Raw genomic sequence first — 14840 nt, 5'->3', positions numbered from 1 at the left:
GGAAAAGCATCTGTATTTTACTGTCAAGCAATATTATTTTAATATTATTCCATCATTTATTTGCCAAAGTTCTAGTGGTAGCAGTAGTGCATGACTATAAATAAAAGGATCTCCAAGCTATTCATCAACATAATTATCCATACAAGATAACATCTAGCATAAGTATGTAATATATTAATATTTTTACAGGTTTTTCAAATACAGTGCTACACAGTCCCATCTTTACCAAGGCTTTCTTGTCATTCTTATCACCACAAAATCTATTGATATGGATAAACACTGTAAAAATGTTTACAATTATACTTGTACCACAGTGGTAAACCAGGTGCTAATAGCAATGTACCATGAGCATTGCTTTATTGTCAAAACAATTTATAACATTCAAGAAACTGTATTTTAACAGGGAAATGAACAGAACTATATTTGTCCATAATTCAGGAACCAACTGAATATTTGTTAATATCACTGTTATTCACGGTTATATATTTACAGATATTCACAGTGGCAACAATAAAATTAGTGGAAGTAATTCCTCTCCTTTCTCACCTCCTGTAGCTGAAGTGCGCGCGCGTGTGTGCGTGCATGCGTGTGTGTGTGTGGGGCTATTGGTTGCTGTTGAATGTGGCCTTGTGGAAAGCCTTGCCCAATGCCAGCCAATTTAGGGAGATGAGAGCACAGGTTATATAAACCTTGCTCCTTTGGTGCAGTTCTTAGTTTGCTCCAGCAGCAAGAGATCACTGCCAGGACTTGCCAGGGCCTGAAGGAAGAGGCCGTATGGGCCACGGAGGAACTGTGAAGGTGATGCAGGCATTACAGTAGTAGTAGTACAGAGCGGCCAAGCGGTGCCAGCAAGCAGCAGCCTGGCCAAGCATCAGTCTGGTGGCAAGGAATAGCCAAATAAGCCAGGGAGGCAGTCATTTAGGATTGGGGAACATCTACAGCTGCAGCTCTGGGATGGAGAGACAAGCAAATTTGAGTAGTGAGCTGAAGGCCATTTGGAGCCTTCCGGAAGTATATTAGACTGTTTAAGCAGTCAACAGGGTTGGAGGTTGGTGCAGGAACCAAAAGGGCAGAACAGTGAGCCCCTGGCTTAAGGGCTGTGTGCGTGCATGTGTGTGTGCGTGAGTGATTACTGCGGTTGTCTTTTGGCAATTCTGATAAGAGAAGAGGACAGATGTGGTTGCTAGTAAGTGGACATGGTATGGTGTTCTGGGCTGGTCACTGTGCAAAGGGTTCTAACTACAGTTCACAGCTTGGCATAGCAAGACAGCCAATGTTGACTAGGTCAGAAGCCTCCAGCATCAACTGCAAGGTATAAGGCTTGTAGGCACTGCACACCCCGAGCTTTGGGAATCTAGAGGTGGTTGTGTGGGTAAACCTCCCTCAGCACAGACGTTACACATGGCTGGAAATAGCAGAAGTAGCCAAGCACAACGGTTCAGATTCTAAGCCAGCAGAAGTTCACCCAAATGCAGGAGAGGCATGAGATTGCTTCAGCCTTAGAATTAGCCCACACTGTAGTTTATAACTGCAGATATATTACACCACAAGTTAATGAAGGTGAGTTTAACCCAATAGCACCCACATTAGGCACACTAGTTTATTCCAGTAATAGCCATATTGTGCGCACTTAATTATTGCAAAATGGAAAATTTATGATCTCCAACACCAGAGGTGGGCAACTTCTGGTCCTCCAGATGCTTTGGCTTACAGCTCCCATAATTCCTGGCAAGCATGGCCAAGTTGCCCAAACCTGCCCAACCCAATGGAATAGGTAAGATGGATATGTAATAGAATGGATAAGGTGGACCAAGCGTGTTTAAGTGTGTGTAGTCTGAATCGTTTTTGCAGTAACTTTTGTCTCATAGTTACAGGAAATAGTAAATCAACTTTGCTGATCAACAGTGAATGTGTCAGTGGCATAAAAATACCCTTCCAAGGGTAACTATTCACCATGGTGACAAAAACCAAGGGTTAGATCCCGACTTAGGCTTCAATCCTATAACTTCTTATTTGGGAGTGAGCACCAGTGAAATTAATGGAACTTGCTTCTGAATATTCAAGTATCAGATTGCACAGTAAGTCATACTTTAATCCCCTTGAAATTGGTGGTCCTTAAGTTAGTTCTGACAAACTTGTTCCATTTTTTTTTTCAGTGGGGCTAGAGCACAATTAATGTAGTATAGAACCATGTTCAGTTTCATCACAAATTTTACTGTACAGAAGAAAATCAGAGGCTGATATCTAGAATGACTTACCCATAAAGTTGAGATAGCCCTCTCCTCCAAGTGCATGAGTAATGAGGCGGATCATTTTGTGAAGCTGCATGCCTCGATCAATAATTGAAGTAAGAGGTGAAAGAATACTCATATAATTATACATCTCTGCATCCATCAGCCGAAATGCCAAGGTCTTATCACCAACAAGGGCCTGTGTTGATAAATACATGAGGAGTGGGAAAGAAATCTTCTGTAGATTATTGTACCTTGGGATACAAATAAAGGACACGTTCTAATCCAAATAAGGAATATACTCTCCTCTCCAGTAAAGTTAATATGCAAGGATATAAAATATGGTACCAACTTTAAAGATTTCAGAGCACATAATGTAAGAATACTCCTTAAAGCAATCTTTTTTTTTAAGTGCTTGAGTCAAAAAAGTGTAGCTTTAATTTATGAGAAATCAGCAATTGCCATAAAAGTATCAGTTCTGTAATCTTGTGTCAGATTCAATAATTTCCTTCAACATAGTAGCTGGTTCTCTTTTGATTTAGATGGTCTATGATAATTCAAGTTTATTATTTCTTTATTTATTATATTTCTATATTGCCCAACAGCCGAAGCACATTTCACAATTAAAGCTATAAAGTACAACATGATAAAAAACAGTATAAAAACTCAAAATTTTTAAACTACAGTATAAAATAAACAAATAACAACCAAATAAAACCTTGCAGCAGTGAGAAGATTTAAAACACAGTAACAGTTTTAAAACAACAGAAACTGAAAGACTAAAATGCCTGGGGAAAATAAGATCTCCACCTGGTGCCAAAAAGAGTACAGCATAGGTGCCAGGCTAACTCCTGGGAAGCTCATTCCACATCTGGGGTGCCACAACAGAAAACTCTTCTTGGTAGCCACCCACCTCATTTCCTTCCGTGGGGGCTCCCAGAGAAGGACTACTTCATTTGCAGTCCCTTTCTGTGGCCAACAGTACTGAAATCAGTACCTAAGCCATCTAAAAAGATGCCTGTCTTCTACACAGAAATTCATAAATGTTTCTTGAGTGAATAAAATTGTATTAACTCTGTTTATTTTTTCATAGTTCAACTAGGGATGTACGAAAGTTCTGCCACGGATCTCGGGGAGGCCGAATGCCAGCGCATTTGGCCCCCCGAAATCAGTGGTGAAATGGCCTGCCACCCCCCTGGGACGGGACTTACCTTAGGCGGATCTTCTTGGTGGCGGCGGCGGCAGCGGCTCCGGTGGCGGCTCCGGCGGCCGGTCTTCCGACCGGCCGCCGCTGCCACCATTTCCAGGTAAAAAACCCAAAAAAACAAAACACCGTGACAGGCTACGTAAATGTTTACGTAGCCTATCACGGCTGATTTAACAACAACAACAACGCGCGTACGCAAATGGTGGCGCCCATGGGCGCCGCCATTTACGTTCCTTATTTTGGCACGTCTTAGTCTACGTAAACATTTACGTAGACCAAGACGGCGAAAATAAGGGGAATGCAAATAGCGTAGCGTCTACGCTATTTGCGTTCCCCTTATTTTCGTCGTCTTAGTCTACTTAAATGTTTACGTAGACTAAGATGTGCCAAAATAAGGAACGTGGGCGCCGCCATTTGCGTACGCGTGTTTTTTGTTTTAAATCAGCCATGATAGGCTACGTAAACATTTACGTAGCCTATCACGGCTGACTGCAGGGACGCAAACGGCGGCGGCTACAGCCGCCGCCATTTACATCCCTGCTAGCCAGTGGCTGGATGCCCGGCTGCTGGCAGAGCCGGCTGGCAGCTCCACAGAATCCCTGCGGAGCGGAGCCGGCTGGCCAGGATTCCAGGGTGTAGGAACGGAGCGCCTCCCCCCCTGGCCAGGATTCCGGGGGGAGGGACGGAACGCTTCCCCCCCAGCATCAGCATAATCCGCGGAAAGGTAAGTACCTTTCGTACATCCCTAAGTTCAACACATACCAAGGGAAAGCCAGTATGGTGTAGTAGCGAGAGTGTCATGAGCGGGCCCTCCAGAGCAGATGGGAGGGGGGCTGCAAGGGGGAGGGGGTATCCAGTCTGCTGGCAGATACCATTTCAGTAGTGGACAGACACAACTGGATCTCACCCTATGAATTTCTGTTGCTGATACTTTTCCAAGATAATAACACAATGAGCTGGATCCAGGCTTCGTCATACAATAGGTTGGCTTGAAACTTAGGTCTATTGAAATTTATATGACTGACTTAAGTCCCACTGATTTTAATGGGCCTGTTTGAACTATGACTAAGTCTGGATACAGTCCAATGAATTGTTCATCAATTATATTCACAATTTGCGCTAGCTCTTTCAACAATATTTCAGAATTTCAATTTTCCTGTGAATATTTGTTACAGTACCTGGTCATGACTCTCTGCATATGCAATGTATTTCTCTCCATATCGCCTGTTCGTTAGTGTGAACACTATATTTCCCATATCCCAGTCTTCATCCTTACGTTCCTTAATAATCTGTAAAATGAAAAGGAATTACGCAAAATTACTTGTGTTTTTATTACCCTTATCATATTTGCCCCAAGCTTTTCCGTCACAATTGTAAAACTCAACGTTCATATTCTGAGGCTTTCAGAAGATCAGAAATGCTAAAAGTATACTTTTTGATGTCCCAAATGGGATACTTGTCTCAACTCCAAAATGAACCACAAAAATTTAAAACCCATATTTTATTTTTCTGCCAAAACAGCTGCCAATGTCTGATTAATAACTATGCATATCAGAGTTATTTAAATTGATTTTTCTCTGTAGTTCTGTAAAACAGTGATGGCTACTTGCCATCATTTTAATGGTTGACTAAATGTAACAATTTCACTACTAAACCTTCCTGTTCCTTGTTATGCAATACTGCATAAGCCTCTGATGATTGTATTGGCTCTAATTGAACCTTAAAAGAAGAGGAGTTATTTCTGTAGTTGAGTATTTTACTGTCTGGCATGCAGTAAAGGAAATGCTTGGAGCAAGTTAAAAATTCCTATCAAAACAAGCTAATCTGCTGTTAGACCATGTGAAAATGAAAAGACGGAAGTTCTTTACTTTCTCGTTGCTAATCTATGTGGCAAATAAGCTATGTGCAGCAAACTTTGTTCACCATATAAAATATAGGACAGACTTCTCTTTTAAACACACACACGTACGTGACTGTCAGCAGTATTTATTATTGGAGGCACAGTTGTGCCTCCAATAGATAAGGTGATCAGTCAAAAAACAATTTCGTCATGTTAAATGAAAATCAGGCGGGTAGGTTATTCTAACCTTAATAAATCGAAAGGGTTTCACCAACCCTCCTGAAAATTGCACGTGTCAAATAGAAATGTCTATTTTACATAACCTGAAAATTTGGGGAAGATTGGTTAAAGACTGAGGGAGAAATGGAAGTTAACAGGAAAAAATAAAATAAATACTTGGTCAAGCAGTTTTGGCACTGAAAACATGTGTTGGCAACCGTTTGTGTCCATCATTTGCCAAAAAGCTGGAGGCTCAGATATAGCAAGGCTCAGATGCTTCATAAGGCAACACAGGACTAGGACAATGTGGAGCATCTTTGCTGGTCCCAGGCACTCCATCCTCCCAATCTGGATTTGGGACTGAAAGACCCAGGAAAAGTGTGGATGAATGGAGGATAAGTTGTAAGTAAGCACAATTTGCGACATTGTACAACATCATGACTGACCACGGGGCACATCAAATAAGGCATCAGCCTTAGCTTCCACATTCCTCGTTTTGTGGAGTTTGGACCAATGTGAGATAGCCTCATCTGGTCTTTTAAACCAGCAGGTTTTTTGATGATTGAATTAAATTCATATATCAGTGTTTCATTCATGACAGTCCACATAAAGAGGTACCAAAAAGGCACCTTATTGAAACGTCTAACCATCTTCCTGCATCACAGGGGCTCTCACTTTTCATGCTGCTCTAGGGATCTTTTATCACTCTTTCCAAGTTGGATTTACACACAATAACATCAGAAGGAATATAGCTGGGGGGCGGGGGCAGGGGGAGGCTCATGCAGGGGCTAGGACTGATTCTAATTCCAGGAACTTCAGGGTTGTATTCAGTCTAATGCTCAGTACAAGTGGCAGTATTACTGCGCTAGTGATTGCATGTCCTGCTTGCCTTTGAGCAAGCTCTAGCTCTTAGATTCTAGCAGAACAACTAGCTTAAGCAACACCTGGCATAACGAAGTCGTATTAAGTTGTGAACATGTTTGCACAATGGCTTGTACAAGAGAAAACAAAGTACTAGATTTGACACTTATGCAAGAATGAAAACGGGGTTTCTGCAAGTGGTAGAAGCTTTGCACTAGTAGAATGACACCACTGGATAAAACCCTCAGAATGCTCATAAAAATTAACTAAGGGAGAGAAAAATGCCCTAAAAATAACATTAATGAAGACTCTTTCAGGAAGCCAAGTAAAACTTATTACAAAATGTTACATGTGTTGGATCAGTTCTTTGGGGTCTAGAAGAATGAATTGTGCTCTGGAATAACGGACATCTCTCAGAGTTCAAAACAGGTGACCCTACTGCCCTTTACTTTGCAAATATTTAAGACTGCAGCTGAGAAAAGGAACATATTGGCTGTTCCACTTATTATTGTCAGTTTATACTGGCCTTGTTCAGGATGTATTTGCAGCCGTATATATGTGCAACTGTGATCAATTCTTAGACACACCTACTCAAATAATTTCCCCATGTTCATATTATTTTCTCCATCTAGAAAAGCATTTAAATCCTTATAGAAGAACTTAAGAGTAATTTAGCATGCCATTATTCTCCAAAAAAGCTCATACAAATCTTTAGTTTTATTTTTGATCACTAGAGTGCGACATTGGCAAGCTTACATGGAAGTCAGTCAGTCACTGTCCTTAAGTCAGAAGATTTATGAATATACAATTAACATATCATAAAATCCTTGTCCTGCTTCATGTGCATAACAGATACATTTTTAATCTCCATTTTGTTAGGAGTTAAGCTTTCCGGAAGGATTATCAAAATTCAGCTCACAAAACCATGATAAGAAAAGCCAAGCGATCAAATATTATTGCAAAATAATTAGTCATATGTTGCACTGAGCTTTGGTGAAACAAAGCCTAACATTACATGAAAGTGCAATAGGAGACGCCTCTTCCTCTTTTCTCTGGTATGCACAGGGAACTTGGGGAGGCAAAGGGTCAATAATGGCCATAAAAGTTTGGCTGTCTAGTAAGCCAAGACAAAATGTGCAAACCCTTGATTATAGAGACATTGGAAATATTCTAAATATTTAAGTACATAAATGGAAGCACACAAAGAGAGAAATGGATCGTATTCTGACCTGAATCCATTTGTCAGGAATTGCCATGGCCAAGCGATAATCAAATCCGCTGCCTCCTTCTGTTACCGGACAGCAAAGGGCTGGCATTCCAGACACATCCTGGAATAATATAAATTTTTTTTGAAAAATAACAAAACTTGACCAAGAGAGGAAGAATGCTTTCTCAGGGAGGGGAGATGACGACAACGAGGAACTACACAAATAGATAACCAGCCATAAATCAAACTTTAAAATCCCACTAGAATTAAGAACAGGAAAACACCAAACTGGACTCTCTAGGGGCATCTCTTTGTTGTTCAGTCGTTCAGTCATGTCCGACTCTTCGTGACCCCATGGATCATAGCACGCCAGGCCTTCCTGTCCTCCGCTCTCTCCCGGAGTGTGCTCAAGTCCATATTCATTGCATTGGTGATGCTATCTAGCCATCTCATCCTCTGCCATCCCCTTCTCCTTTTGCCTTCAATCTTTCCCAGCATCAGGGTCTTTTCCAGGGAGTTTTCTCTTCACATTAGGTGGCCAAAATATTTGAGCTTCAGCTTCAGTATCTGTCCTTCCAATGAGCACTCGGGGTTGATTTCCTTTAGGATGGACTGATTTGACCTCCTTGCAGTCCAGGGGACTCGTAACAGTCTTCTCCAGCACCACAGTTCAAAAGCATCAATTCTTCGGTGCTCCTTACGGTCCATCTCTCACAGCCATACGTTGCTAGCGGGAAAACCATAGCTTTGATTATACGAACCTTTGTCAGCAAGGTGATGTCTCTGCTTCTTACTATGCTGTCTAGGTTTGCCATAGCTTTCCTCCCAAGGAGCAAGCGTCTTTTAATTTCATGGCTACAGTCACCGTCTGCGGTGATCTTGGAGCCCAAGAAAATAAAATCTGTCACTGCTTCCATTTCTTCCCCTTCTATATGCCAGGAAGTGATGGGGCCAGATGCCATGACCTTCATTTTTTTGATGTTGCGTTTCAAACCAGCTTTTGCACTCTCCACTTTCACCATCAGCAAGAGGCTCTTTAGATCTTCTTCGCTTTCTGCCATTAGGGTGGTATCGTCTGCGTATTTGAGGTTGTTGATAATTCTCACGGCAATCTTAATTCCGTCCTGTGATTCATCCAACCCGGCGTTTCTCATGATGTACTCTGCATATAAATTAAATAAGCAGGGTGACAATATACAGCCTTGTCATACTCCTTTCCCAATTTTGAACCAATCGGTTCTTCCATGTCTGGTTCTTACTGTTGTTTCTTGACCTTCGTACAGGTTTCTCAGGAGACAGGTCAGTTGGTCTGGTACTCCCAATTCTTTCAGAATTGGCCACAGTTTGTTGTGATCCACACAATCAAAGGCTTTAGTGTAGTCAATGAAGCAGAAATAGATGCTTTTCTGGAATTCTCTTGCTTTCTCCATGATCCAGTGAATGTTGGCAATTTGATCTCTAGTTCCTCTGCCTCTTCGAAACCCAGCTTGTACTTCCAGTAGTTCTCGGTTCACATACTGCTGAAGCCTAGCTTGTAGGATTTTGAGCATAACCTTGCTGGCACATGAAATGAGCGCAATTGTACGGTAGTTTGAACACTCTTCGGCATTGCCCTTCTTTGGAATTGGAATGTAAACTGACCTTTTCCAGTCTTGTGGCCATTACTGAGTGTTCCAAATTTGTTGGCATATTGAGTGCAGCACTTTAACAGCATCATCTTTTAGGATTTTAAATAGCTCAGCTGGAATACTGTCATCTCCGCTAGCTTTGTTGTTACTAATGCTTCCTAAGGCCCACTTGACTTCACTCTCGAGGATGTCCGGCTCAAGTTCAGTAACCGCACTATCATGGCTATCAGGGACTTTAAGATCTTTCCTGTATAGTTCTTCTGTGTATTCTTTCCACCTCTTCTTAACCTCATCTGCTTCTGTTAGGTCCCTGCCTTCTTTGTCCTTGATCATGCCCGTCTTTGCACAAAATGTTCCCTTGAGATCTCCGATTTTCTTGAAGAAATCTCTAGTCTTTCCCATTCTGTTGTTTTCCTCGATTTCTTTGCATTGTTCATTTAAGAAGGCCTTCTTGTCTCTCCTTGCTATTCTCTGGAACTCTGCATTCAGTCGGATATATCTTCCCCTATCTCCCTTGCTTTTCGCTTCCCTTCTTTCCTCAGCTACTTGTAAAGCCTCCTCAGGCAGCCACTTGGCTTTCTTGCATTTCTTTTTCTTTGGGATGGATTGAGTTGCTGCCTCCTGAACAATGTTACGGACCTCCGTCCATAGTTCCTCAGGCACTCTGTCTATCAGGTCTAATCCCTGAAATCTATTCCTCGCCTCCACTGTATATTCATCAGGGATATGATTGAGGTCATACCTGAATGGTTTAGTGGTTTTCCCTACGTTCTTCAATTTCAGCCGAAATTTTGCAATAAGAAGCTCATGATCTGAGCCACAGCTCCAGGTCTTGTTTTTACTGACTGTATGGAGCTTCTCCATCTTTGGCTGCAAAGGACATAATCAATCTGATTTCGATATTGACCATCTGGTGATGTCCATGTGTAGAGTCGCCTCTTGTGCTGTTGGAAAAGAGTGTTTGCTATGGTCAGCGTGTTCTCTTGGCAAAACTCTATTAGCCTTTGTCCTGCTTCATTTTGTACACCAAGGCCATGCTTGCCTGTTATCCCAGTGATTTCTTGACTTCCTACTTTAGCATTCCAATCCCCTGTGATGAAGAGGACATCTTTTTTGGTGTTAGTTCTAGAAGGTGTTGTAGGTCTTCATACAACCGATCAGCCTCAGCTTCTTCGGCATCAGTGGTTGGGGCATAGACTTGAATTACTGTGATGTTGAAGGGTTTGCCTTGGATTCGTACTGAGATCATTCTGTCATTTTTGAGATTGTACCCCAGTACTGCTTTTCCCACTCTTTTGTTGACTATGAGTGCTACTCCATTTCTTCTAAGGGATTCTTGCCCACAGATATGATGGTCACCTGAATTAAATTCGCCCATGCTTGTCCATTTTAGTTCGCTGATTCCCAAGATGTCGATGTTCAGTCTTGCCATCTCATGTTTGACCACCTCCAGCTTACCTTGATTCATTGATCTGACATTCCAGGTTCCTAAACAACATTGTTCTTTACAGCATCGGATTTTCTTTTCACCACCAGACACATCCACAGCTGAGTGTCCTTTCGGCTTTGGCCCAGCCGCTTCACTCTTTCTGGCGCTACTTGGAAATTCCCTCTGCTCTTCCCCAGTAGTATATTGGACACCTTCTGACCTGAGGGGCTCATCTTCCGGCATCAGGTCTTTTAGCCTTGTGATACGTTCCATGGGGTTTTCTTGGCAAGAATATTGGAGTGGGTTGCCATTTCCTTCTCCAGTGCACCACATTTTGTCAGAACTCTCCACCATGACCTGTCCGTCTTGGGTGGCCCTGCACGGCATAGCTTATGGCTTCACTGAGTTATGCAAGCCCCTTCGCCACAACACGGCAGTGATCCATGAAGGGGAGGGGCATCTCTACACCAGCCTAAAATCCTGCATTTAAAACGGGGCTTTCTGCTTCAGTTTTAAATGCAGGATCACAACGACTCCCTTTCTCACGTGCTTCCTTCTCCCCCACCCCTTCCCCCTCCATCTCCCTCATAGCTGAGTCTTCCATTATCTTTCACTGATCTCGCTCCTCTTCTTGCCACTTTTAACTCTTCTAATGGAGCGAACTGAAGCGGAACACAATGGGGTAATTTGATAGCTCATGATCTGCGATTTATTTAAAAATGGAACGAGGGGCATTTAGTGCAGGAGATGCCTTGGATGATCATTGCGTCATGTAAAGATGTGAAGGAGTAATCTCAATCACAGAATAAAAGCCCAGCGTGAAGGAGCCCTAGGAAAGGGGTACCAAGAAAGCAAATGTGAGTGTCCTACTATTCCTGTTGTGTGTGTGGAGAGGGGAGGGGGCAGGAACGGGCAAGGAGGCTGAAACAAAAAACCGACATCAAGTTTCAGATCTGCAAAATGCAATGTGTATGAGCCTGTACGTAGCATGTACTTGAGATGCAGGGACAGAATTCTGCTGTCTATTTACCTTTCTCACTATTAACACCTATCAAGGATGTGATCCTATGTATGTTTAGACAAAAAAAGTCCTACAACTCTCAGCGAAAATGAGAGAGGCATAAGTTCTCTAATATGTTTTTCTCTCCTGTGGGGGTAGGGAAAGGAATGGAAGAACACATCTTCAGTTGGGAAATATTCAGAATATTTTTAAAAGCACATTGTGTTACTTAATTTTATCAGACAGGGCCTTATGGAGCAGAGCTACAAATCGATCCTACTCTAGACAATAGTGTGCTCCTCTCATGTGGTGCTACTCATTCCACTATCATTACATGCAAGCTCAAATTCATGCCAGCCATTTGTAATTTAGAATTATATCAATAGTTCCTCCCTCCCAATTGCTTTTCACCATGAGCATGTGGATCAATTCCACATTTTGTATAGAGACTCCCACTAGACAGAAAAATGATGTATTGAAGTTGAAGTAGTTTTCAATTTAAGTAGAATAAATTGAAGGCACATCTTGTTAAAAAAAAATCTTAAATGAGGTAATGCAAACAGGCTCAACCTTGTTTCATTGGTATGAATACTGATAATCATATTGCGGCTCATTGGATGATGGGCTAATTTTACTTGAAGTGAACCCCAGAATCAATAAGACAATTTTAAGTTTAATACATCCCATAATTGCTTCATTTCATTGGCTTCTGTTTTAAATACCTGATGCCACTGAGATCTTGTAAATACTTTTTTAAAAAAAATAAAGGAGTAGCTCACATTGACTTACTATATGCAACAAGGCAAGTTTGAGTTTTCTTATTTATGGATATGAATTTTTTACATCCTGTACCTGTGTGGTAGCATAGTGTTCTGGTTTTTAAAGTTATACTAAAGTAGTTTTTGGTAAACCCCATCTTGAGTTCTTAAGGGCCGACATGCCAGGATTTACAAATGCTTGCAATTTTTTTCTGCTGACTCACCACCCAACTTATAACTTGCCCACTCGAGTTACATGCAACTCATTTATACAAGTTGCACATCAAACAGTTATACAATCTAGGTAATAAGGGACAGAAAATTCTTGCAGGAGTCTAGACATAATTTTGTGCTCAAAATAACCATAAATGACATGTTTGAGCCTTTCACTCAAGGTTGGTGCTTTGGAGTTCAACCATTTTCTACGGCACCCATATCTCCTTGGACCTCAAACACACACACACACACACACTTCTCATTGACTTCATTGTTTAATTCATAAATCATGTACACAGAACTAAATATTCCAAAGAATGTTCATGATAAATTTGAAGTAGGACAAACATTTAACACTCTTAATTTAACACAGATTGGAATTTTCAGTGATGCATATACTAGTACATAGTTGCTTTGGCAATATTAATTGTAAGCTTTAAACACTTTGACTTACTAGAGAAAATTTGCAAATCATAAACAAGCTCACTTATTAAACAGGATAAGATCCTCAAAAATGTCTAACGATCATATTGCACTTAAGGTTTCATTATTTTCTTAATTTAACATCTCATTTGCCTCTGACTACTGAATTATACTACCTGCTGGAACTAGTTTCTCTGTGAAATAATGCTAGAAATTAGCAAGCATCCTAAAAGAAAAGGAAAATAATAATTGGGATTATTTATGTTAAAATCTACTAACAGCACAATTCCACAGTTTTGCCTGCTCAGAAGTAAGTCCCACTGAGTTCAATGGGGCTTACTCCCAGGTAAGTGGATGTAGGATTGCTGCCTAAAAAGAGGTCCAACGCAGCCCAAGCTGAGTGTATTTATGTCCAAGTGATTTAAATGGGAGAGATTTAAGCACATATCAACTTTTCAATCAAAATCAATGGGATTTAAAATTAAATGCTTCACAGGAGATGGATCATGCCTAAGGAAAAGTAAGTGGAAGTTAATGTAATTTAACTGATTATTGATTCAGTTAAAACATCTTTTCAAATAATAAAATAGCTAGAAATAATATGATTACCTCTGCTATGCTTATACACTCTGGATGCAAGAGATGTATCATGTAGTTTGCCATCATTAGGTATGCCAGAGCATCTTCATCAACATGCATACCAAAATATTCATTGTAATCTCCACTGAAGGCTTCACCTAATAAAGACAAAATCATACATATCTCAGGCACAGGAAGTCTAAGTTGTAAGTCCAAGTTTTCCAAAAGAAACTATTAACAATTTTCTGATGGCTATATAATTGTATTATATTATGAATGTCATTAGTATACAGACTGAACTTACCAATACCATGATGGTGGTATAGCATAGATGATACACCATCAAATCGAAAGCCATCAAAGGCATACTCTTCTATCCACCACCTTAGATTGGAGAGAAGAAACCGCAAGACTTCCCAGCTGAAATATTAATAACATCTCCTAAATATTAAGGCATATAATCGCTCAAGTCTCCTAAAGCTTGTACACTCACTATTTTACATTCTCATGGAGGAATATGAACACTATTTCTAAGTTATCGTTATTTATTGTTTCATTACATTTATATCCTACTTTTCCTCTAAGGATTTCAAGGCAGCATATATGACTCTCCCCATCTCTCATTTTATCCTCACATCACCCTGTGAGGTAGGTTAGGGTGAGAGAGAGAAAGAGAGACAGACAGACAGACAGACAGACTGGTCCAAGATCACCCAGTGAGCATCATGGCTGAACAGGAACGTAAACATGGGTCTCCCCAGTCTTAAGTCCAATATAGTAACCAGTCCTCTAATCATATCTAGTTCAGTTAAGCCATGAAATAAGAAACATGCCAAACTAGTAAACAATAGCCAACACTTACGCCTACATTAAGGGCACAATTCAAACACAGACTTAAACATTTTTATCTCCACTGAAATCAATGGACGTAAGTGCTCTTCTGAATTGGATGGTACCCTTTGAGGCTTTGGTGATTTCAGAGCAACTCTATTTTTAAAATTACAACTTTGAAACCATTTGTATATTTGATATTTACAAAATGTACCAAACGTAATGCAGGACTTCTCTTAACATAGATGTTTGACTTTAAAAAAAAAAATCAATACTTTGGCTGCAATCCAGAAAGTCTCTTTATGGGTTTATTTTAAAATAATAGCTTGTTGAGGGCTCTCAAAACATCTCTAATCACAAAATAACCTAAAAGTACTATAAAATATAATTTACAATTTCCACTAAAATACT

At 40.7% G+C, this 14840-nt stretch overlaps 1 protein-coding gene across 11 annotated transcripts in view; it reads right to left on the bottom strand.

Moving 5' to 3' along the window:
• The window catches only part of GBE1 (1,4-alpha-glucan branching enzyme 1), a 206082-nt gene that overhangs the window by 76459 nt on the left and 114783 nt on the right, over positions 1-14840 (bottom strand). For all 11 annotated transcript variants that reach the window (XM_084843494.1, XM_084843495.1, XM_084843503.1 and 8 more), the window contains 5 exons: positions 13903-14018; positions 13629-13756; positions 7588-7686; positions 4617-4727; positions 2259-2430 (listed from right to left, as the gene is read on the bottom strand). In XM_084843494.1, coding sequence (XP_084699620.1) covers positions 2259-2430; positions 4617-4727; positions 7588-7686; positions 13629-13756; positions 13903-14018 — 626 coding nt within the window. The remainder of the gene's footprint in view (positions 1-2258; positions 2431-4616; positions 4728-7587; positions 7687-13628; positions 13757-13902; positions 14019-14840) is intronic.

Source organism: Heloderma suspectum, chromosome 3, assembly GCF_057233095.1.
Source record: "Heloderma suspectum isolate Gila_16-S chromosome 3, 16-S_ref, whole genome shotgun sequence".
NCBI classification, from domain to species: Eukaryota; Metazoa; Chordata; class Lepidosauria; order Squamata; family Helodermatidae; genus Heloderma; species Heloderma suspectum.
Note: the sequence above shows the minus strand (reverse complement) of the source record. Positions and strands in the feature narration are given on the sequence as shown.